General features: G+C 34.9%; 2 protein-coding genes across 2 annotated transcripts; one reads left to right on the top strand and one right to left on the bottom strand.

The window, feature by feature from the left end:
• Window positions 1-823: 823 nt before the first annotated feature.
• Window positions 824-6,139, bottom strand: LOC129432483 (uncharacterized). The gene is made up of 3 exons (XM_055190909.2): window positions 5,664-6,139; window positions 2,057-2,132; window positions 824-1,935 (listed from the first exon to the last, which is right to left on the bottom strand). The coding sequence occupies exons 1-3, from the start codon at window positions 6,043-6,045 to the stop codon at window positions 1,416-1,418; spliced, it is 978 nt and encodes a 325-aa protein (XP_055046884.2). The 5' UTR covers window positions 6,046-6,139; the 3' UTR covers window positions 824-1,415.
• An 8,602-nt stretch (window positions 6,140-14,741) lies between these two features.
• Window positions 14,742-22,383, top strand: tmem19 (transmembrane protein 19). Its single transcript, XM_055191332.2, has 7 exons — window positions 14,742-14,922; window positions 15,118-15,264; window positions 15,644-15,757; window positions 18,851-18,988; window positions 19,262-19,516; window positions 20,025-20,234; window positions 22,109-22,383. Exons 2-7 carry the CDS (start codon window positions 15,135-15,137, stop codon window positions 22,270-22,272), a joined length of 1,011 nt encoding a protein of 336 aa, XP_055047307.2. The 5' UTR covers window positions 14,742-14,922; window positions 15,118-15,134; the 3' UTR covers window positions 22,273-22,383.
• Window positions 22,384-24,867: the final 2,484 nt, after the last annotated feature.

Raw genomic sequence — 24,867 nt, 5'->3', positions numbered from 1 at the left:
ACATAATATTTTAACCCCAAGTTACTCAGACAAAATCATAACTGGCTCTGATCTGTCCCCAAAACACAAACAAGAAACACATCAAAATGTTGTTCTACAGTAATCTATTATAAAGGTGACATCACGAAATTGTGCATAATTTGCTCTAACAGAGTAATATTCCATGTAAAGTGAACTTAGAATAGCTAAACACTCTAAATTCTGATGTATTATTTTTAAACCAAAGCTGGGTAAATATTGGACAGAACACATTTTGGGTTATTAATAAAGCAAGGCTACACTGTAAAAAAAATTTGTAGAAATTACAGTGTTACTTGCAGCTGGTTGCCGGTAACTTACCGTAGATTTACATTTATATTACTGGCAACAATTTGTTCAAAGTTAAATTAAACATTAGTAAGTATTTATCTTTACAGAATAAAACTAAAATAACAGCCTCATTCAAAGCATTCTGGGAAACAAAATCTGAAAAAAAAGGTTAATAAGGATTTATGGTTCCCAGAATGCTTTGCATCATGCTGTTATTTTATAGTTTTATTCTGTAAATATAAAGACTTGTTATTGTTTAATGTTCATTTAACTTTGAACAAACTGTTGCCAGTAAATAATATAAATGTAAATCTACGGTAAGTTACCGGCAACCAGCTGCAAGTAACACTGTAATTTCTACAGATTTTTTTACAATGTAGGTTGTTGGAAACCCAACCATAAGTTAAAACAACCCAGCAAAGGGTTAATTTATTAACCCAACATGTGTTCTGTCCAATATTTACCCAGCGTTGGCTTAAAAATAACCCAGCAGAATTCACAGGGAATGCAGAGCGAATTAAATTCAATGGCTTCACAGGGCTCAATGCTTTTATTAAAAGGATATTTCATATACCCTGCAAGGTTTCACAAAATAAAAGTAACAAAAATGTAAGGTTATTGATAAAAAAAACATTTATTCTTTCGTTCACCAAAGTTATACGGAGGTGGGATGGATGCCATATACAGAGCAGCTTCTAAACCAATCAAAATCAATGACTTGTGTTTAATAAATAATATTTATATGTTTTATTCATTTTTAATATTTAAGTTTATCTTTTCCATTTCAATTGTAATGTCCAAATTTTCTTAGAAATTCTGTATTCAGAAATCAGGTACTTGCATTACTATGCTATATTTTATCATTACACAATTAGTGATGGTCAACGATATTGCAATTATTTCTGCGACAATTAATTGCCAGGCAACAATAGTTATGACACACCTACGTGAAGTTTCTACGCTGGTGTATTTCTGCACTTAATTTGACTTCCCACATACTATTTATTAAATGCAAGCATGCAAATAAAATGTTAAAGTAACAATTAAACATTCTAGATAACAGGATATTGATGAAATGTTGAAGGTTGTTGTTGTCGTCAGGTGCTTTAGCTTTTAAAAGCTGGTACGGCTGATGTGGGTTGTTGGCGCTGTTGTTTATCTTCTAATTCCAGGTCTGCCAGGTATTGCAGGATATGGATTTGAGCCTTGGTCTGATTCCTTGGATGCAGTCTGTTCAGCTTCGGAACTAAACTGAGTGCGAAATAGTACATTTCATCAGCATCTCTGGGCACGTGTGGTAGAATCGGACTGTTTGTTTGAGCGATGATGTCCAAAAGCTGCTCCTCTACTGCACTGGGTAATCTCTTCCTCTTTTGTCTGCCTTGCTGATGTTCAGGCATTAGTGATTGAGCTTTGGGGTGAGGAAATGGGTTCGCTAAATGCTGATACATGCTGAAGGTGGATGTATCAATTGCCTGACCTGCTGGTTGGGTTGGGGTTACAGGCTTAGATGAAGGAAGGAGTGGAGATTCTGGTGTGGATACATACGGCATGTCTGGCTCAGTTATGTCCTCTTCAACTACACTCATGTCCAGAGAGATTTCCTCTAGTTGGGTAATTCTGGAGCTAAAATGTATAAATGTCAATATTTTTTACAGATTGTTTGTGTATATGCACTGTCAATAATAACAACAAACCTTATGCTTAAAAGTATTATCTATGTTTTTAAGCAGTATAGCACACTAACCTTTTGGACTGCATATGACTTTTCCTTTTGACAAATGCATCCGGGGGCACCTTCCAATTCTGCTTAAAATCATTTACTGCAAACAAAATGAAAATGTGTTACAATAACCCAACATTTCTCTGCATCTCACAGATTCCTAGAAACAACGAGTTGGGATTTGAATAATTATGCATGATGAGCATTTTTAATAAACAGGTTAGCATTAAACATTACATATTGCAATACGTACAGTTTTGTTAATAAAAATAGCAGTGTACTAATAAAAGCAAATACAGAACAAAAATTGTATTAATAGATTTTATTTCCTTTTCAAATGTTTTGAAATATTACACATAGGGATGCACCGATAGGATTTTTTGGACTGATACCGATTTAAACAGACAACTTCTGGCCGATACCGATATTAAACACTTGTATACAATACTATACAGTTGGTCTATTAGCATCAAATTATTTTTTACTGAACATGGATTGGATCTAATTAACATTCAACTGACCAACATAATAAGAGAGGCACAAATTAAGCTAAAACAAATATAATAAGACAGCATGACAACCTTCAAAGGTGGTTTTTGCTATTCAGCATTTCTTTTATTAACAACATTAACTCATTTTTTTACATATAATGGATTTCTTTATGCAGTTAATTAATAAACAATTGGTATTGGCCTTTCTCGTGCTATTGCCGATATGCCGATGGTTTCAAATTCATCAAAAATTGGCCGATAAATATCGGCGGCCGATACATCGGTGCATCACTAATTACACATTCAATTCCAAATCAAAGCATTAACAATTATCAAGTCTTAAAATTAATATTAAACTGTTTAAAGAAACAGCAGCAGTGTTAACATTTTTCTCTGTAAAAACTTAAGACATTTCTTAAGATTTAACTTCACTTTAAACTAATTAAATTATTAATATTTAGTTGCATAACCATTGTTGTTTATAACTGCTGCACATCTGTGTAAAATCGAGTGAGTCAACCAACTTCTGGCACCCCGCAAACAGGTTCAGCTCAAGATCCACAGTTCCTGACAATTTTTAGGTTTTGCTTCTGAAACTGCTTTTTTAAAATCACCCCACAAGTTTTCAATGGGTCACACTTATAAAGCGTGCGTATGCACAAAACGGGACTGGAAACGTGTGTACCCCAGTTCCCACGGAAAGGTTGTGATCTATAAAAAACAAACTTAAAGGTGGGTTGCATGATCTCTAAAAGCCAATGTTGATATTTGAAATCAACACGCCCCTACCCCAATAGAATCTGGACCTTCTTTTGATAGATCCGCCCCACACATAACGCAACCCAGGCAACGATGTCGGTTAGTGGACATGTCCCTTACTGCTCATTACGGCTACAAGTGTGTTTTGGTACTCGGCCCGACTCCCTTTTCCAAAGTGTCTTTCAAAAATCAAACACCCCGCCTTTAATGGGAGAATGGGCTTGCAGGGTAGGAACTGAGGATGATTCATGTACGCACACTTGCAGGTGATCTATAATTTATAAAGGGAACATTGCTCTGTTTTATAAGTCTTCATATTTTTGGCATATGCCATTTTTGGCTTTTGTGCGTACGTAGACTTTTAGTAAGGATCCTACGCACAGTTTTATAAATGAGACGTCAGGAGACTGAGCTGGCATTTTGTCTGGAACCAAGATTTTGCCCACTTGCTTGTGTGTTTGGCGTTGTTGTCTTCTTGAAACACCCATTTTTGGGACATTTCCTCTTTTGAAAAGGGCTACTTAAACTCTTCATTTATTCTGATGTACTTAAACTAACCCATGTTCCCTTGTATACAATATACACTCACCTAAAGGAGTATAAGGAACACCTGCTCAATTTTACATTAATGGAATTATCTAATCAACCAATCACATGGCAGTTGATTTAATGCATTTAGGGTCCTGGTCAAGACAATCTCCTGAACTCCAAAATGAATGTCAGAATGGGAAAAAAGGGTGATTTAAGAAATTTTGAGCGTGGCATGGATGTTGGTGCCAGATGGGCCGGTCTGAGTATTTCACAATCTGCTCAAATTTTCACGCACAACCATTTCTAGGGTTTACAAAGAATGGTGTGAAAAGGGAAAAACATCCAGTATGCGGCAGTCCTGTGGGCGAAAATGCCTTTGAGGTCAGAGGAGAATGGGCCGACTGATTCAAGCTGATAGAAGAGCAACTTTGACTGAAATAACCACTCGTTACAACCGAGGTATGCAGCAAACCATTTGTGAAGCCACAACACGCACATCCTTAAGACGGATGAGCTACAACAGCAGAAGACCCCACCTGGTACCACTCATTTCCACTACATAAGAGGCTACAATTTGCACGAGCTCACCAAAATTGGACAGTTGAAGACTGGAAAAATGTTGCCTGGTCTGATGAGTCTCGATTTCTGTTGAGACATTTAGATGGTAGAGTCAGAATTTGGCATAAATAGAGCATCTTTGGGATGTGGTGGAACGGGAGCTTGGTGCCCTGGATGTGCATCCCACAAATCTCCATCAACTGCAAAAGTTGCTATACTATCAATATGGGCCAACATTTCTAAAGAATGCTTTCAGCACCTTGTTTAATCAATGCCACGTAGAATTAAAGCAGTTCTGAAGGTGAAGGGGGGTCAAACACAGTATTAGTATGGTGTTCCTAATAATTCTTTAGGTGAGTGTATATGCTGTGGGGTGGCCCATGACTATTCTTTGATACATTTTAACAATAGCTGCTTGTTTTCTATCAAATGTTTGGGGTTTTAATTGCCATTTTAAGCATTTAAGATAATTTTAGCTGAGCATCCTAAAATTTGCTGCATTTCTTTTCCTCCAAGCATGTTTGAAATGGCCATTTTACTTATGAACTGTTATTAATTCACTTAAACAACAACAAGCCAGTTCCCTTTTAAGGAAAGACTTAAAATTTAGCAATTTGTTGTGAGACATTGTTCATCTGCTTATTTGTGACATACTGTCACAACATGATAATGTAGGCCTACACAAAAAATCTTTTAGCTCCAGTACTTTTGAAAGAGGAACTGGAAGGGGAACTACACAGGACTTTTCTCCGTTTGCAAGTGCATCTTAAATTAAGATTTTCCAATACATTAAATGACAAAATAATGAATTATCAAATCGAGAACCAAGGTGAAAATGCACCCATAGGCTTAACAAAATCTTAACCAAAATTAAAAGCCAAAAGGACAGTGGTTCTCAAACTTTTTCAGCATGCCCCCCCCCCTTGTGCCCTTCGTGGCCCCCCTCCCCAAAGACAATTTATGATATAAAACATAAAATTTAAATTAAACAAAACTTATTACAATTATGCAATGTGTTTTTTTTCTTTGCTATTAGCCTTATTTTTCTGAGGTTTAATTACACATAATTCATGATAAATGAATGTATTTTATAAAATGTTACAAAACTGGGGCCCCCAGTTTGAGATCCCCTTTTCATTTACAGATAACAGGAACCCTCCTGGTGACGTAACGCGTCTACATCACACAGGGTAAATGAGGTGGAGAGACTTTTGTTATAAAAGTATCCCGCTTGACCTAAACCAACCTATTTTACATATTACCTACTATATTTAGCTGTACAAAAAACTTGCCTTCCACAGACGTGTCAGTGTCGCTGCCTATGCCGTCCGAAAGGGCGACCGCTGAATGGTTTGCACCCGCATTCCTGGTGTACAAGGGTTTGTGTCCAAGAATGGCGTCCATGGCGGCAAACCATTTTCCACTGCGGAAATTTGATCCACTTTGATTGTTGTGCTCTTTAATTTTTCTGTAATCTTGTTTGAGCTTTTTTATTTTTTCCCTACACTGCTTGGATGTGTGGTGGATGCCAAGATGCAACAGCTGCACTGCGATATTTTCGTAAATCCTAATATTACGCCTTCCCGAATCTGAATCTTTTTGGATTTCCACCGATGAATAGATACTCAGGAGGGCTTGAACCTCGCTGTCTGTCCACTTCTCTGTGCACTCCATGTTTATCTTAAACCTGCAATAAATGAGCTGCCTGCAACCAATGTGTTTACATATGGCGGCTGCTGACTGATCTTCTTTCTTATTGGTTTCTACGTCATGCGTTTGACCAATACATGCTTTCGAATCGATCTCGCGATACTTTGATGTCATACGCTGATTAGGGTGCGCAGCGCCCTATTCCATATAGATCATTTTGCAAAATGTAAACAACACTGGTCCAGAACCACTTCCTGTTTTAGTTTTTTAACACTGAACAATATATAAATATATAAATTAATTTTAGAACAAAATACAACCAACAGAAAATTTAGAATTAAATCAAAATGTAAAACTGAACAAAATATGAATATTAATTAATAGTAGAACAAAATACAACCAACAGAAAATTTAAAACTGAATCAAAATGTAAAAAATTAACTAAAAACTTTAAAAAAAAAACAGGAAGTGCTTCAGGACCAGTGTTGTTTGCATCTTGCAAAATGGTCTATACTTTGGGATTTGTAACTTATCATTACTTTGTACTAACACACACAGACCAAAGGAAATTGATGCTAATATGTGTTTGGCTGAAGAAAGTAACTCATATAAGCTTACACCCTGGATGGCATTAAGCTGCCCTGCTGGAAAAAAAACAGCATGCCAGCAAGACCAGCATATGTTGTGTTTTGGTGCTGGTGACCACCAACTGAACCAGCAACAAACCAGCGTGTACCAGCATGGGAATGATGCTGCTGTTTTTCAGCAGATTCCTTTCATTATGCTTAATAATAAAATACTTTTAAAAAAATATTTTGACAAATATGTTTTTGGCATGCATTTCTCTGTTCTTTTTTTACAAACAACTCTTCTCTATCTCAGCATTCTCTTATTTGTTACGCTAATGAATGTAGTCATTGAAATGCAGAGATGTCTAGCAGCTGTAAAAAATCAGCCCTTATAATCATTTTAGAGTGCATGACATGTGATGTCATATTTTTTCCAGTTTGAAAATCATTATCATACATTCATTCAAAAACTGCACTGAAATATACCAGTTGTAAATCTGTTTAGGTAAGTGAAGTTTTTGTAATTTCATTGCTTTTGTAACAAATAGATTGTATTATATAATGGGTCAGTTTCCTGGATAGGGTTTAGATTAATCCAAGACTAGGCCTTAGTTATATAAGGGCATTTAAGTAGTTTGTACAAACAAATCTTTAAAAAAAAAACAATACTGGTATGCATCTTGAGACAAAACAATTGTACTAATATATGTTGAGTTATGTCCATACAAGATGTTTTTAAATTAAGGCAGCTCAAACATGCATTTTTGTCTGGGACTAGGATTAGCCCTGTCCGGGAAACCGCACGAATGTGTCCTTTGCATGCCATTATCTATTAGTTTATTATTTTGCATTACTGATTGCTGATCAAAATGCATAGATGAATTAATCATTGTCACATTGTTTGCTTGGGACACATTTAGAACAGAATAATACACTAAGGCAATACAATAATAACAACAACAGCAACAAGAAAATAAGAATAAAACATTAAAATCAGTTTCGCTCATATTTAAGTATCAAGTAATTTAGATTATGTATTTAAAACTATAAACACAACGCTAAATAAATGTTTTAATATTCAATTTAGTTCAATTCAATATTATTTGCATAGCACTTTTCACAACACTTTTCAATTGTGCCAAAGCTTTACATTATTAAAAACCAGAGAAAGCACAGAAAAATCAGAGGACAATAAAAGTAGCAACATACAGCGGATAAAATTAAACTGTACTAGTAAGTGGAGTATTAATGTAACGTATAGAACATTCTAAGTTAATCTAATGTCAGCTGATTACCAAAGGGTTAAAAAAACTCCTAGGAGATAAACCATGTGGAAAAAAGTCTTACAAAAAACGCAGAAAAAGAGCCAGACTTAGCTGATCTTATTGAAAATATACTATATATTAAATACTGAATTATACAATTTTATAGGAATCCTATAAAAATACTTGCAATCCTATAAAAATATAATATATATTAAATACTATACAATAAAATGTATTAAGAATTTAAAAATTAAGAGAAAGCAGTTGGTTGTTGCTGGGCAGATATTGGCTGGCCATCACGATGACGGGAGGACAAGACAAAGAAAAACAAAATCATATTAGTGTAGGGGCCAGTCACATGTGATGTAATGTCTAATGCAGAGTTTTGCTCCAACCTATTCAAATAAGCCTGGTCCCTACAGCATAATATAAGCAAAGAGTAGAAACCAAGAGGTGAAATTCTGATGCTTTTCTGGTAACAGCCTCTAGGTGGCACTTTAGCAGTGCGGCCCCTAATTTGGGTAAAAATGCCAACTGGACAACAGCACATTTTGGCCCTGCCCTGTCCCACATGGCGCACTTAATGTGGACTTTCAGCCTCATGGCTTTAAATTGCACGTGCTGGCTTAACCTTTGAGTCTGTAGGGTGTCCCATCTGTCATTTTCTGTTACAAAGTGTGCTCATCAGCGCCCCTTTGCACCCTTGATTCGGTCTTCGGCGAAGCCCGCACTGCTGCAGGCTCCATGCACTTTACCTACCCAGAAGTCCTTGCGAAATAGCAATCAGACGATGGATGGGAGGAGTTCACTGATGGGCAACATCTCTTCCTATTTCCGGTGTGATGCTCGAGTCTGTCCCAAAATACAAGGGTCCCTAAGGTCTGCACTATATGATGTCATCAAAGTGTGGACTCTAAGGAAGTCCACAAGTCCGGAATGTGGCATTTGGGACAGGGCCATACACAGAATGACAACAAAAGAGAAGTGGAGTAAAAGAGTGCAATTCCACTGCAATTGCATGATTTTCTAATTATGCATATGGCATGATCGGTTCCTTTTGTAATTTGCCCCATATGTGACCAAAATTAGTTGTAATGCACATGGGCTAATTATAACAAGCAAACAATTAAATACATGTTGTTTTTACTAAACTACTAAAGTTATTAAGCTATCCTCTAGTAAACCTGGGGCACGTTCAATCTCACACCGGTGCACAACGTTTTGCTACGGTTTCCGTGTTGAACGACATTTTTCCTGGAAACGGTGTTCAACGTAATGCAACAGGTTTTATAAGAGTTTTCTATTGTTTGGTGGTTGTGTCATAAATGTTGGCCCAATCAGCGGCAAGATGTATAAAACCACGCGTTAGTAAAGAGACAGCTCGCTCAATGGGTTCAAGTTGGAATGTTGTCGTTCATTCTGGACGGCAAGGTCAGTGACTGTAACATTGAGGGTCTTTTACAGTATTAAACACACATTTATAACGATTTCATCAGGCTTCAGAAACATTTAAAAAAGAACACAAAGAATGGCCTCTCAGCTACCGTAGTTGCAACTCTTGCGTCATCACAACAGGGCGTTCAACACATCGCCATTTCTGTTTAATAAACATTGTGCAAGGTTGTGCAACGTTTTGTCGGGGGCTGAACGCAGCCCTGATGTTCCAAAAAGTAATTAGACGAATTATCTATTTGCACGTTTTCTGAGAGGTTTTTATGATGCACTGTGATGCTGATGTGAAACAATTTTACATTAATAAAAATAAAAGAATCGACTTTCAAAAAACATAATTAAAAGGCCTAGACCCTTTTACAGCCCATGTGATCAAATAGCCTGCGCCCACATCTTTGCAACAGAAGTGGTATCGTTCCCAAGTGGTTTTCTAACGTTATTCTAACCTTAAAATAACGTTCTGCTAACGTTATTATAGCGTTATCATAACGTTAGGGGAACGTTAAACTAACCTAAAAATAACGTTCTATTTCCGTAAAGAAAACTTTCCTGGCTAACCAAAAACAAACCTTAAAAAATTATGTTAGGGAAACTTTTTAAAACCAAAAATTGTTAGCTGGGCAGTCTCCAGTCAAACGTATCTCAAACCTATTGCACACCGGTGCACACCGTTTCCAGAAAGCATGTCGTTCAAACCGTTGCAAAACGTCACCGATTTGAGCTTGAACGTGCCCCGTCTGTTTGATTGACAGCACGCAAACCAATTACTGACATGGAGATTCAAATTGCACCAATGGCTGTAAAGGACTCTTTTGCATTCAATCTGAACCAAAGAGCGTAGAACCCAAGATGTGAAACTCTAGCTTCTCTGGAAACAGTCATGCTGCTTCGGTAGCGCGGCCGTCATTTTGGGGTGAAAATGCCAACCGGACAACACCACAACATGCACATAAAGGCAACGAAAAAGAAGTCATATTGGAATAAAAGAACGCAATGATTCACTGCAAAATCAACGTGACCGTACAAATCTTGTCTTTCATATTTTTATGCTAAATTTTTAGTTTTTAGTGTAATTTTAAACTTAATTCTTTTAGGAACTCCTAGCCATAAACCATAATAATGTTATATGAATGTGACACTAAGTTACGAGTTAATTAAATGTATTTGCTGAATTCATTTATTTCATAAAAGTTTGTTATCAAGTTACATTCCTGTTATATATTTATTGTCCAACATTCCCAATTTTTCTGATGCATGTCCTTAATTTAATTAATACTTAAACTGACATGGTTTTTAAAGACCACCCAGGTAAAAAAGTAGTATACTTTAGTGTATTAGAAATATGATTGAAGTACATGAAGTATAAAACAAGTATGCTTCTACTTGTTGTACTTAATTTAAAGAGTATTTAATATGTACTTTTTAAAAGTATACTTCCAAAAAGATGTAATTAAGTTCAACTTAAGAGTCCAAAAAATAAGTATACTAATTAACCAGTAATTCAATTATCTTTTAAATGTACTTTTTGAAAGTATACTTCAAAAAAGATGTAATTAAGTTCAACTTAAGAGTCCAAAAAATAAGTATACTAATTTACCAGTAATTCAATTATCTTTTAAATGTACTTTTTGGAAGTGTACTTTGTTGTCAATGTATTTTAAATTGTATAGAAGTTTATTTTTTTAAGTGTATTAAATTTGACATACTTAGAGTGACAATTCAACATACTTATGGGAAGTATATTTTTTGAAATGAATTGTTAATTTACTTTTTTAAAGTGTACTGTGATCTCACTTCATTAGAAGTGTGACTTCTGTACACTTTATACGGTACACTCTAAAATAAGTGTATTTTTAGTTGCATATCAGAGTACTTTCATAAAATACGTTAGAATAATAAAATGTATACACTGCATGAAAAGAGCTGTATCCGGACAAATACGGATGGGAAATCCCTGCTAAACTTTAGGTTTGTCAGATAAATGAGGCAGAGTGCTTGGAAACGTAATACTCAGAAGTAAACTCGTGAAACATCCAGAAACCTTGTGTTCATACATATGGATGTATACGGGAACTGGTGGAAGTTTCCAGGACTCCTCACAGCTGGATGTGAGGAGTGCTGGTTGTGAGGTGCTGTCTCTGTTTTCAAAGCTGGGTGGGGGGTTCGAGGAAGCACATAACATAAAAACTGGATAAAAACATTATATACTGTATCTACAAGTGCGTTTACTAAATACATGTATTATTATGCTAATGTAATTTAATTCATAAAGGTTTTTTTATTTAAGAAGATCTGAGCATCACTCAAAATAACTGTCAACATGTTTGTCAACTAAACATGTTTTGTAAACGTTATGCATTTTATAAAAATATTTTATATTTTTATAAGGTAAAGAACAAATCAGTGTGAAAACGCAGATTATAAAAAGTACATAAAGTGCCAGCAGCGGATCCAAAATAATGAAAAAAAAAACACATTTGAAACATCCAATGCATCTTGGAATTTGTAGTCCATTTACATCTACAGCATGTAAGAACGCCAGGGCAAAAGACTCCAATTCCCAGAATGCACCTGCACCCACCCATTCATTCCCACCAATCAGGATCAACGGCATTATTTCAAACCGCTACTGTACTGACTCGGTCTTCGTTTTCATGCTAAACAGTACGGCTGAGGTAAGTTTGACTTTCATTCCTCTACATCGCGCAGATCTGTTCCGTATTTGTTCCTATTTTGTTCTTCTTTGTGATTATTTTTGTCTTTATGCGAGAAGTGTTTTAATTTAAAGCACACACAGGAAACATTAAGAGTATACACTGTACACAGTAACGTTAACGTTAGTAAGTTCAACATGCGGTTTTTCAGTGAGCAAAGTTAGATAAACGAATCAATTCGATGTTTAAAACTTTAAAAATAAATCTGCAAGATTACTTGTGTTGGAGATTGTGTTGCTAACTGTAGCAAATGGCTCTTTCTGCTATTTTAAACGATATAGATGATCTTCTGTTGTTTCAAAGCTCATTGCTGTAGTTCTGATAGATGCTGCTTATTTTGCAAGCCTGTTTTAATAGCTTTAACTTATTCTGTATAGTAACCTAGCAAGCTTCACTTTAAGTTTAAGATAAACTAACGTTAGATGCTGTTGTAAAGAAGCTTGGAGTCAAAATATATTTTAAAGTTGTATGATTGCCTTTTTTTAATATGATGTCTATCCATGTTTGTGTTTACAGAGGTTATGTACCATGTGGTCGACCTTGCTGACGCTGAAGAGGTTTCTGTGTTAAAATTATGTAAGTTTAATAATTAATCTTGTTTTAATTCATGCCCATGTCATGCTGGCTACCAGTCAAATATCGCATACAATTAAAAATACTATTAATCACCTATAAAACCTTAAATGGCCCAGCACCTTCGTATCTTAGAGAATTAATATCAGAATACAATCCAACACGTACACTGCGGTCACAAAATTCTGGTCTCTTAATTATTCCTAGAATATCAAAAGTGTCTAAGCTCTGAAATTATTTGCCAACTGATGTCTGTGAATCAGACACAGTCAATCACTTTAAATCTAAAGGGACACTTCATCCATTTGTATTAAGCTTTGTATCTTAAGAACCCCAGTCATGTTTTTGAATGGTCGTGCATGATTTCCTGAGACAGGAGAAATACAGATTTCAGTGTTGCACTTCCTTCTTTCAATGATGTAAAAATCATCATTTTGCGAAATACAGTTTCTGTCGTGTTTTATTTGGCATTTTGTAAAATTCCATTGACTTCTCTTGGAAGACTCATTGCTCGCTGATATATCACTCTGCCACCGGAAATGGAAAAGGGGTCTGTTTACATGTGGTTGTAGGCTAGCATGAGCAGAGCAACTGTGCCCTCGGAGTAGGGCACAAATTTTTCCCATATTTGATGGCTCAGTGACCAGCCTTAGGTTTGAAGTTGAACTCGATTGTGACTGTCTATACGCTAGACACCAAGTTCCGTTCAGCGTCCTTGTACGGCAAAGTGGTTGTCGCCATCAAGTGGTCAAGAGTGTGCTAACGCTTCAGACATTATTAATTTGCTCGCTTGTAAAGTTTATTCATAGCCGCTGTATTTTGCTACTTTTATTGTCTGTTGATTTTTCTATGTTTCCCCTGCTTCTTTTAATGTAAAGCTGCTTTGAAACAACTACAAATTGTGAAAAGCGCTATATAAATAAAATTGAAATTGAAATGTCTCTTTCCTGTTTTACAGATGCAGTGAGGGAGTGATTCCCCAACATCGAGGTGGCAGAGATCCGGGACCTTCTACGGAGGAAGTAGTTCAAATCAGACCTAGATGTGCATATAGTACAAGTTGTTCCCAATTGTTCTCTTCCCGGCATTTCAAAGAAAGTTGACTGTTTAAGGTTCCCATTTTGCCAATATCTGTTTTGTGTGTTACTTTTGTGTCATTAATAAAGATCATTTTTTGAAATGCAGTTTGTAATCTGTTTGTGTGCATTTGAACTGAATTGTTATATAATACACTTGTAGTGTAATAGCAATATTCATGCTTAAGTATAACAAAATGGGGATAAAAGTACAAATTAAATATACTTAAAATATAAAAAAATACACTATAATAATATTGCACTGAAAGTATGTGTCTATGATGTTTAGGTTATAATTGAAATTCACTTTAAAAACATTATTATTGTCATAGTGGGACACTTTAAAAGCACTAAAAATAGTGAGGAAGTGCATTTGTAGAGCACTTGAAATATTACAGAGGCATACTAAATTAACATAGTTTATAGTAATTATAAGTATGATAGCAGTATGCACAAAATGCACTTAAACACAACTATAATTGGTGCTGCAATGGTGCTTTAAGTGTATTTCCATTAAAATGGCAATACAATGCAATTGTACTCTAAGTGTGCTTAATTACTCATGAATCTTGATTTTCAGGAGTGTACTTTAGTGCACTTGAAGTTTAAAAAAAGTTGTTCCATTTTAGCATACTATTTACACTTGAAGTGTAATCAAATAGGTGTTAAGTTGAAGTTAATACATAATTGAGTACACTTAACTATACTTGGATTTGACGAAAATAGTACAAAATCTAGAAAATATACTTAGTACACTTTTTTAAAGTATATTTTTAATAGAATTTTTTTTCACCTGGTTTTGTGAAGAAAAAAATATGGAAGTCACAAAGTCTGTAAAATAAACTGTTAAAAGGATTTGATGATCACCCACTCGGTATTCTGTGTTGTCAATGTCAACATTCAGGTTGGATTTCAGCTTTAATGTATGTTTATATTTTTAACAAATCAGCTGATAATGTCACATAGCGTCAGTACTGGACTTTCACCCCAAAATGGCGGAGGCATAGGTCTGCTGCTGGGCCCTGGTATTGCAATGAGACTTTCTATTGAGTCTCGCTTCTTGTCAGTATACGTTCTTTGGCTGGACTGAACAGGAAGTCTGTCAAAACCGATCCGTGCAGAATTACTGTAATATTCTGAGTAGTGCTGTCTCTGGTTGTGCTCATTTTTATTTTGTAAATTGTTAAAGTGGCTGAACGTAAGAAAACATGGACAATATCGGGAACAGGCATTTTTGCAAGGATCGTTTCAGGTTGTTGGTTATAATTTCATTTTCACGGTTAATGAACTCAGATTTTTCAAACGTCACCACATGAACCTTCGGTCACTCTAGTTATTGTTTTTATTGTAAACTAAAAAAAAAACAATAACTACTATTTTAACAGTCTAAATACTTCTGACAGTTTAGTCTCCAAACATCCTTGTTCTGATTTTCTGTTTCTCGTAGATTTACAGTCAAGGATAATGCATTTTGAAGATGGTATGTACATTAAAGATTACATCCGGATGATGGCGTACATGATTGTGCTGTGTTTTACACTGGCAATTTCTTTGTCATTCTGGATTCTGTCCATAACTGCCAGCACTTACTATGGTGAGACACTTTTTGTGTTTTCTGTTTCTTTGTTTGTTTCAGTCAGATTGATTGATACAATAGTCAATAATTGATTGTGGTTGTATGATTTTTATAAAAATAATATTATTAAATAATTTAGTTTGAAGCTCTCCATGGTAGCAATAAATGTGACAATAAACATTATGTACTATATCTTATGAACACACACATAAATAAAAACTTTCTATATTTAACATATTACTTTGGCAGGTAATCTTGTTTATTTTATGAACTTGCAAGTCACTTTAAATAAAAGTGATAAGTGAATATCTGTAATAAAAATGTAAAAATAGTTGTATGTCCATTTTTGTGATAGAACCGTACTCTAATGTATTATATCTTAAATGCTTTGATGCAGGTACATTGCAGCCTGTATCACCATGGCGATGGCTGTTTTCAGTCCTCATCCCTCTTATGATCACCTTCAGAGCCTTCAGACGAAAGAGTCTTGATCATGGTGGTGCTATAGGAGGTGAGGTGCATATTTTGATGTCTTTAAAATCATCTGCAGGTTTCCTTTTAATGTCACATCTGCACTCATCACAGATATTTAAGGCACAGAATAAGCTTTTTGCATTAAAATCTTCAAAAATCACTAGCACAGTATTATTTATTTTGAATTCACATGTATAGTTACATTATCCTTTTTTTGATAGCGCAAATGGTTAAAGAGTAATGGTCAAATGAATAAAACTTGGTAGCATATGTCCGCGCCAACACTCGCGGTCTAATTGGGTTAAGCATAATGTATTTCCATGGATCTAACTGGGTGGACAAGCTGTCAATTTACGCAAGCTATGGCCCACCCAGATTTGCCCCTGCTTCAAAGCAGTGTTTTAAATGTATAATTCTTATTCAATCCAATTTTATTTATGTAGCAATTATCAAATTGTTCCAAAGCAGCTTTACATAAAAAAAAAAAAATCATAGGACAACAAAGTAGCAATGTACAGTGGCTAAAATGAATCCATACTAGTGAGCGGATTAATAATCCAATTTATATGTAACGTAACGTAATTCTAAGTTAAGATAATGTCAGCCTCAATAATTTAATAATCATTTAAAAGTTAAATTTATTTAAAAGAGATAAAGGGTCAGACACCGGCTGGGCATCACGATGATGGGAGGCCAGTAAATCTGTGGTTTATAGCGCTTCACAGCAGCAGGAACTGGGTCTGTTAGTCTCGTTGTCCTTGAGTTTCGAGGACAAAAGAGGGAGATAAAAACAAAATCCGGTAACACTTTAGAATACTGTATCTTATTTACTGTATAACTAATAATTTTATAATAGTATAGCTAAGGAATTACTGCAGAATTAATCGTTAGTTCTTCATTAACACTCAAGTCACTATTATTAACTACTACGGAATATGTGTTAACTAATCAGTATGTCATAGCGGTTTTTAATTATGTTAAGTAACTATTAGTTAATCAGCAACTAATCAATTCAGTCATGCCTCCTGAAGAACTACGATTAAGTAACTACTAATTCCGCTTCAGGAGGAATAACTATTAAGTAACTATTAATGAACTGTGATGCTCAGTATCAGGTTATGGCTTGTCTTCTTTTTTACTACTAATGTAAGTTGATTTACTTAGATTTATGCCTACTATACTGATCACATTCAGGTTAAAGTTTGCGCGCACACATGTAATATCGGTGAGTTTTGTAATATCTCCCACTTTGTAAGAGAGATGGGACTGAGGGTTACCAACTGTCAGCGGAGAGGTGAATCGCTCTCGCATTTTAACAATGCGCTGTCGACACTTAAACCAAACACTGTAGATACCACATTAATGAGCTGTAAAAGTACAAGAAAGTTGCGTCTCAAAGCTGCAATAAATGTTTATTCATTTAACGTTATGTTTTTTAAAAATAATTGTGAATTCCTCTTGTTTTTCCTTGTGCTCGACCATTTCCGTGGATGGCGCTTGACCTGCCAATACCTCAGGTAGCCTATGTTTATGGCCATATATATATTTTGTGTGTGTTTTTAATCAAGATATTTCACATCACTAATATAAAGTGATGACAAATGCCGTGGCAAGAATTGCCACATCATTCTCAAAGAATTACTTTGAACCCATTGACAATTATTAAAGAAATACCACATCATTCTCAAATAATTACTTTGAACCCATTGATAATTATTAAAGAATTAACACATCATTATCAAGGAATTACTAAGAAACTGGAACAGTATTCTTAAGTGAAAACAATGGGAACCCATTGATAATTATTGTAGAATTACCACATAACTCTCAAATAATTACTTTATTAATTAATAGTGGGTTTGAAGTAATTATTTGAGAATTATGTGGTCATTCTTAATTGTCAATGGGTTCCCATTGTTTTCACTTTAGAATACTGTTCCAGGTTCTTAGTAATTCCTTGATAATGATGTGGTAATTCTACATTAATTATTAATGGGTTCAAAGTAATTATTTGATCATTGCCTTAAATACAGAATTCTTTGTCATCACTTTATAATAGTGATGTGAAATATCTTGAGTAAAAACAGACACACAAAATATATATATAAGGCCATAAACATACCTGAGGTATTGGCAGGTCATGGCTCCATCTAAGTAAATCAACTAACATTAGTAGTAAAGAAGAAGACAGGCCATAACCTGATACTGAGCATCACAGTTCATTAATAGTTACTTAATAGTTATTCCTCCTGAAGCGGAATTAGTAGTTACTTAATCGCATGACTAAATTGATTAGTTACTGATTACGTAATAGTTACTTAACATAATTAAAAAACCGCTATGACATACTGATTAATTTACACATATTCCTTAGTAGTTAATAGTAGTGACTTGAGTGTTAATGAAGAACTAACGATTAATTCTGCAGTAATTCCTTATTAGTTATACAAGATACAGTATTCTAAAGTGTTACCCAAAATCCTATTACTGTAGGGCCCGCTCCCATAAAATGCAAGTGTTATACAGTATAATGGATTAAAGTGTGTCGTTCTAAACCACCAAGTCCTCCAATTGAGAACAAATTGATGTATAAAATTGTTGGTTTTTATTTCTTTGTGCACAAAAGTGTTGTAGTCACTTCATTAAGTATTAAACTACTGATGGCAATTCCTTTCATTGTTTTCTGGAAAAAGAATTATAAAACAAACTGAAGTCTATGGGACAGTCATATGCCTCACGGTTTTCATCAAAAATATCTTAAAATGTGTTCTGAGCACAATTGGGAGGACTTGGTAGGTAAGAAAACACAGGCGTAAGTGATTTATGAGGAAATTCATTTTGGGGTGAACTAACCCCTAAGTAATTTAAAAGGGTATATTTATAAATGTTATGTATAACAGATGTTTATGTAGTTTCAACAATTTTCTGTTTGTTTTTATTTACTCGGCCATACAACTTTTTTAATATCAGCATCGGCCATTAAAAAAAACCATATCGGTTGACCAGTGATTTATACTCTTGCATTTATTATGTTCCTTGTTTAAGTGTTAGTGTTGTGCTTCTGTTTTTGTACGACAGTTAAACTTTGAAGTTATGAAAAATTGTAAATAAATCTTCATTCTTTTTGCAGCAATGCTGGTTGGCTTCATTCTCACTATGGCCAACATGAGCTTTTTCACAACTTTGTTAACCTTTTTTGTGACATCCAGCAAACTAACAAAATGGAAGGGGGAAATCAAAAAACAAATCGACCCTGAATACAAAGAAGGTTAGTATGCATACATATTAACACACCGGAGCCGTGTGGATTATGTCTGTGAAGGATAGATGCACTTTTTTAGGCTTTAAACTCAGAAGTTGTTCCCTGGTCCCATATGGTTCCCAGTATAAAGTGTGTTGAGTATGTGTTTGTATGTCAGTGTGTGAATAATGTAAGTAGGTCAGTGATGTGTGAAGTGCTTACATCTGCCCCTATAACAAATAATTCAATTATCATGAATGAGTAATGATGACATCTGCTTGGTCTTTTTGACATCTCTAGGCGGCCAAAGGAACTGGGTGCAAGTATTGTGTAATGGTGGAGTGCCTACAGAACTAGCTCTACTCTATATGATTGAAGCTGGCCCTGGTGAGATACCTGTAGACTTTGGCAAGCAGTATTCTGCTTCCTGGATGTGCTTATCACTATTGGGAGCCCTTGCTTGCAGCACAGGGGACACCTGGGCTTCAGAGGTGGGTCCTGTGCTTAGTAAAAGCACACCCAGGCTCATTACCACCTGGAGAGACGTCCCAACAGGTACATGGCAATAAGTTGAATGTTACATAGGCTCATACCACAGATGCTGCTCACTTGCCACAGAAAACAAGTTTTTAATAAAAATGTGGTTGTTTATAAAGTCATTTACAGCAGCACCACAAATAAACATTTCAAATTATTCACCTGCCACACTGGATTAAATTAAAAGCATTTCACCATAACCATGCAGCTCAGTGAGTCTAGCAAATTTTTTTATGTATACCAATGAAATGTTTGCCAATGAAAAGTTGACCAGATGCATAGGGTTAAATGTACTTAAACAATAGACATGTTAGCAGACCTTTGTGTGCAAAGTGTCACAACCAGCTCAAAAACTAAACATTGTTTTATCTATAAATATTGTCACAGGGAAGATACAATGTATTCTTTACAACTTTCAGGAAAGCACAGTTTCAAGGAAAAACTTTAATAATGGAGTAATTGAACATTGTTAAATTGATATTTCACAAGTTTCTAAGTCTCATTTAAAATTCTTTATGAATTATAGGTACCAATGGAGGAGTGACTGCTGTTGGTCTAGTTGCTAGTTTATTAGGTGGAGCTGCGGTGGGTGGAGCATATTACTTTACCCAGGTGCTATTGGTTAAAGAGTTGCATTTGGCAGTTTCACAGTGGCCAATAATCTTGTATGGAGCTATAGCAGGTCTGCTTGGATCACTGCTGGATTCATTCCTTGGGGCAACCATGCAGTTTTCAGGTAAGGACTCTTTATGTTGTATTAGAAAGATAAATGTGTATATCGAACAAATTTAAACTGTAATTTGTATTTGTTGTCCACTTAATTGTCCATTTTATATATATATATACATATATATATATATATATATATATATATATATATATATATATATATATTTGCATTTTAACGCAGCAGTAATAAAAAATCTTTTAATGTTATGAAGAAAATAAATTACACTTATGTCTTAAAGGTGCAGTATGTAACTATTAGGAGCATCTATCTATTAGTTTCCAGTCACTTGACCCACCTGTTTCAAGCCACGAATATTTAAATCACCTCTTAACAGAAATGTTTTTCTTTGTTCAGTCGAAAAGAAATTATGTTTATGAGGAAAACATGGCATGATTTTTCTCATTTTAATGGACTTTAATGGACCCCAAAGCTTAACACTTAACTCAACTCAACACTTAACAGTTTTCTTTAACGGCGTCTCAAAGGACTCTAAACTATCCCAAACGAAGCATAAGGGTCTTATCTAGCGAAACGATTGTCATGTTTGACAAGAAAAAAAAAAATGCACTTTTAAAGCACAACTTCTCGTCTATCTCCGGTCCTGTGACGCACCAGCGCGACCTCACGCAATACGTCATCGTGTCAAGAGCTCACAGTTGATGTATGCGAAACTACACTTCAGTGTTTACAAGTGTGTTGAAAGAGGACCGTTCCGACGTTGTTGAATGTCGAAAGATACTAATTAATGTCTTTGTGTCAGTTTATTGTTTAAAATGGTCCGCAAATGTGCGTTATATATATGTAACACGTGACCTTTCCACGTCATTACGCCATTATGTGAGGTTGCGCTGGCGCATCACATGACCGGAGATAGATGAGAAGTTGTGGTTTAAAGTGCATATATTTAATTTGACAAATATATTAAAAAATGACAATTGTTTCACTAGATAAGACCCTTATGCCTCGTTTAGGATCGTTTAGAGTCCTTTAAAAAAACTGTTAAGTGTTGAGTTAAGTGTTAAGCTTTGGGGTCCATTAAAGTCCATTAAAATAATAAAAAATCCTGAAATTTTTTCCTCAAAAAACATAATTTCTTCTCGACTGAACAAAGAAAGACGTTAACATTTTGGATGACATTGTGGTGAGTAAATTATCTGGATTTTAAAAAATTGGACTAATCCTTTAAATTCGTATTTTCTAGTCACTAAAAACAATTTCAGCCAGACCTCCAAAATTACTATTATATATTACTTTGTATTGTAATATAATATATTAAATCATATTAATGAATAACAAAGTTCATTCTGAACACATGTTTAATACATGTGTAACTAATCACTGTAGTTGGTATGAATTATGGCTAAAAGTACAATGAATATATCCAGTGTTTATGTGAGGTTACCTTTGATGAAGTGTTCACTGTAAATACTAGTGTATATTGAGATTTCCCTTTGGTCAGGCCCAGCACCAAGCATTGGCGCACCTTACGAAAATTAACCATGGTTTTACTACAGTTAAAACAAAACAAAAAACAATTCTTACAATCAATTCTCAACCTCACCACTTGATGTAGCTACAATTTACACATTGCACCTTTAAGTGGATATAGCAATAAATGTATGGAAATTACAATTTTTGTTTTATGATGGGAAGAAGAAGCATAGTACATGGGTACATAGGTCACCAGTTAACTATACAGATTAGCAGTCATTAGGTATAAATATTTGACCATAAAAGTATTTCAAAGAATCATGTAAAAAACCCTTTTATATCTAATTCTGTTGAACTATGCTGATTATTGAAAATGTATATGCAGTTTTCTTGCAGTATTATTTAAAATATTATAAATAATATATCTTTTTTAATTCCCCCCATTCAAGGATACGACGAAACCATTGGGAAAGTTGTGAGTTATGAGTCACCTAATGTCAAACGAATAAGTGGGAAACCCATTCTGGATAACAACGGAGTGAATCTTTTCTCTTCCATCCTCATAGCTTTGTTCCTGCCTGGGTTTGCTTGGGTATTCTGGCCTGGGCAGTGAATTGTTTTATTGTGCATAATGTAACTTTTAGGATAAAAAGCAGTATATATAAAACAACCATTATTATCCACAAAATTGTAAAAATAAACAGAACAATGATGTAAACTCTTATTCTCCGAGTAATTCATCGTGTATGTCCCTATAGGTCCAAAAGGCTATAAAAATGCAGTATGATACAGGATCAATGCAGGATTATTTGTGTAAAACATAGTGTAAGTGCAGTACGTATTGTAGTGAACAGCGTACAACAAAGCATTCCAGACCCCTCCCCAATTATACATTGGACTGGATTTTGGTTGACACACAGAAATGCACAGTTCAAACAGATAAGGGAGCTCGAACAACTAACAGAAATCTTTTATGGCCGACCTCAGTGTTAAAGCTGAAAAGAAGACGACGTACCTTAAAATAAAAAACCTTAAGGAAACAGCATGGCTTTGCAAATTGGCTTACTAAAGAACAAATCTTTACATTCTTTCTCCAACAAAATGGACATAAAACCATCACCTATTGAATTCATACTCATTTAAGAGACACTAGCATTCTAAATTACATCTCTGTGTTATGCAACTATTCAAATAATCAGTTATTAACATATGAATGAATGCATGCATGATATGGTAACAGTTTGCTGTCATGTTTATACTTTTTACATTCAGGACAATGCCAATGGTGTTTTAAAAATGGTTTGGTAAGTGGAAAATGCATAGGTGAAAATCTAAAGACAAAGTTAAACTCTGTACTTTTTGTTATGCAAAAAAATTCAGAAGAAGCCCAATGCGGCCCACTTTTCTTCACTGTGAGAGTAGATGCAACTTAAATACCAATAAATGCATTTACATTAAAATGTTTATAAGGGGAATCAACGAAGGTGAACTGTTCATTACTGGAAAAGGATACTTAATGTTGTGATGTATAAATCTGAGTCTAGCGGTAATACAAATTCTTTTCTCTTGTGTGAAATATAAACAGCTCACAGTACAAATAATTCAACACCAATACAAAAGTTATTAAAATATAAATGTCATAAGTCAAGAACAAGTTGAAAAAATATAAAAACTACTAAAGGAAGTGGAGTTTTTAGAATTAAGAAGTCATCAGACATCCCCAGGCAATGAGCATTAAGCTGTGTCGTCAGCAAGTCTTTTCCCATCGTGCTTTTCGTCAACGCAGTCAGTGGAGAGCACCTGTCCCCGGCTGCAGAATCCAATGAGCCCGTTTTTTGGCACACATCAGCGTGACATCAAAGCGAGTCAGATATAACTCAGACACTTTTCTAACCGGAATGCATCTCGGGGCGATCACGTGATCGATTCTGTGCAGAATTTACTCATCTCAAACAAGCCTCTTATCATAATTCCTCCCTCTTGGACTCACAGCCTGTAAGTTAACTCCTGTCAGCATTGCATTGTGACCGAATCCTTTAAACATGGTAAGGAGCTTCACATTTCTGTGACGATAGAGGTATTCAGGGCAATCACAATGTACAGATTAGCTGGCCAATCAGCGCTTTTCAAATCAATGAATTTTGTACAAAATCAGTGAGTTTTAGAAAAGCTGCTATCTGGAGTTACAAAAATGTACGGTATGTGGAAAATAATTTCGGTATGTGTTTTTTAACCATAAACCACGCTAACACATTATTATACCAAATATACCAAATAACATTGTTTTTAACCAATGAAATAGGTGCACTTTAAGATTTGTATTATTTTAAATAATAATTTTTGCACATCTTTTAATTAGCATACAAAAATGCTCTGCAATGAGTGTTTTGCAGAGAACACAGCGTGAAAAGTCACTGCCACATCGATGACCCACCTCATCACCACCCAAGATCCAGCTATGGACACAATCATCAGTAATAACAATTTGCTTTTGGCGGTTGAATGTGTTTTGAGTAATGTACTGCATTCATAATAAATATCCCCTTATTATTATTAACAAACATTAATAATAAACTTCAAAAATAGTCCATAAACTTACCTAATTTATAGATGTCTATACTTGGGAGCATTTTTGTACACCCATGTGGGGAAGGTGTGTAGAAAAATTACCATTTCCTAAATTGTGGTAAACCATTGCGTGTCTCAGAGCATTGCAAAGGTCATGGGTTTGAACCCAGGGAACACAAATATTGATAAAATGTATGCTATATAATCACTTTGAATAAAAATGTTTACCAAATGCATAAATGTAAAAGTTTTTTAGTCATATGATAATTAATCATGTTAATGATTACATCTGCGTGCCCTGCTAAATGTCATTGGAAGTCTTTCCTTCCCTCGACTTTTCTCAGTAAGACTGAGAAACTAAATAGAAAAATTTATTAATTCCTAGTTTTCTTTTTTGTTTTATAAATGGAAACGATAAATGAACTTTTGATTTTTTTAGTTTTTAATTTGAAAACTGATATGGAATGGATGGAAGATACCCTGATTGTTTACAATATAACCAAGGCACTTCAACAAAAACCTTTATTTTGTGGAAAACACTGTGATCAAAATGAGAAAAAACTAACCACTGTAGCACAAAAGATTACTACTAAAAGTCTTAAGGGGTTACATAGGTCCAAAATAAGTAGGAAGTATAGAG

The sequence above is a fragment of the Misgurnus anguillicaudatus genome, chromosome 1 (assembly GCF_027580225.2).
Source record: "Misgurnus anguillicaudatus chromosome 1, ASM2758022v2, whole genome shotgun sequence".
In the NCBI taxonomy this organism is placed as follows: domain Eukaryota; kingdom Metazoa; phylum Chordata; class Actinopteri; order Cypriniformes; family Cobitidae; genus Misgurnus; species Misgurnus anguillicaudatus.
The sequence above is the reverse complement of the archived record's forward strand: the minus strand, read 5'-3'. Positions and strand labels throughout refer to the sequence as shown.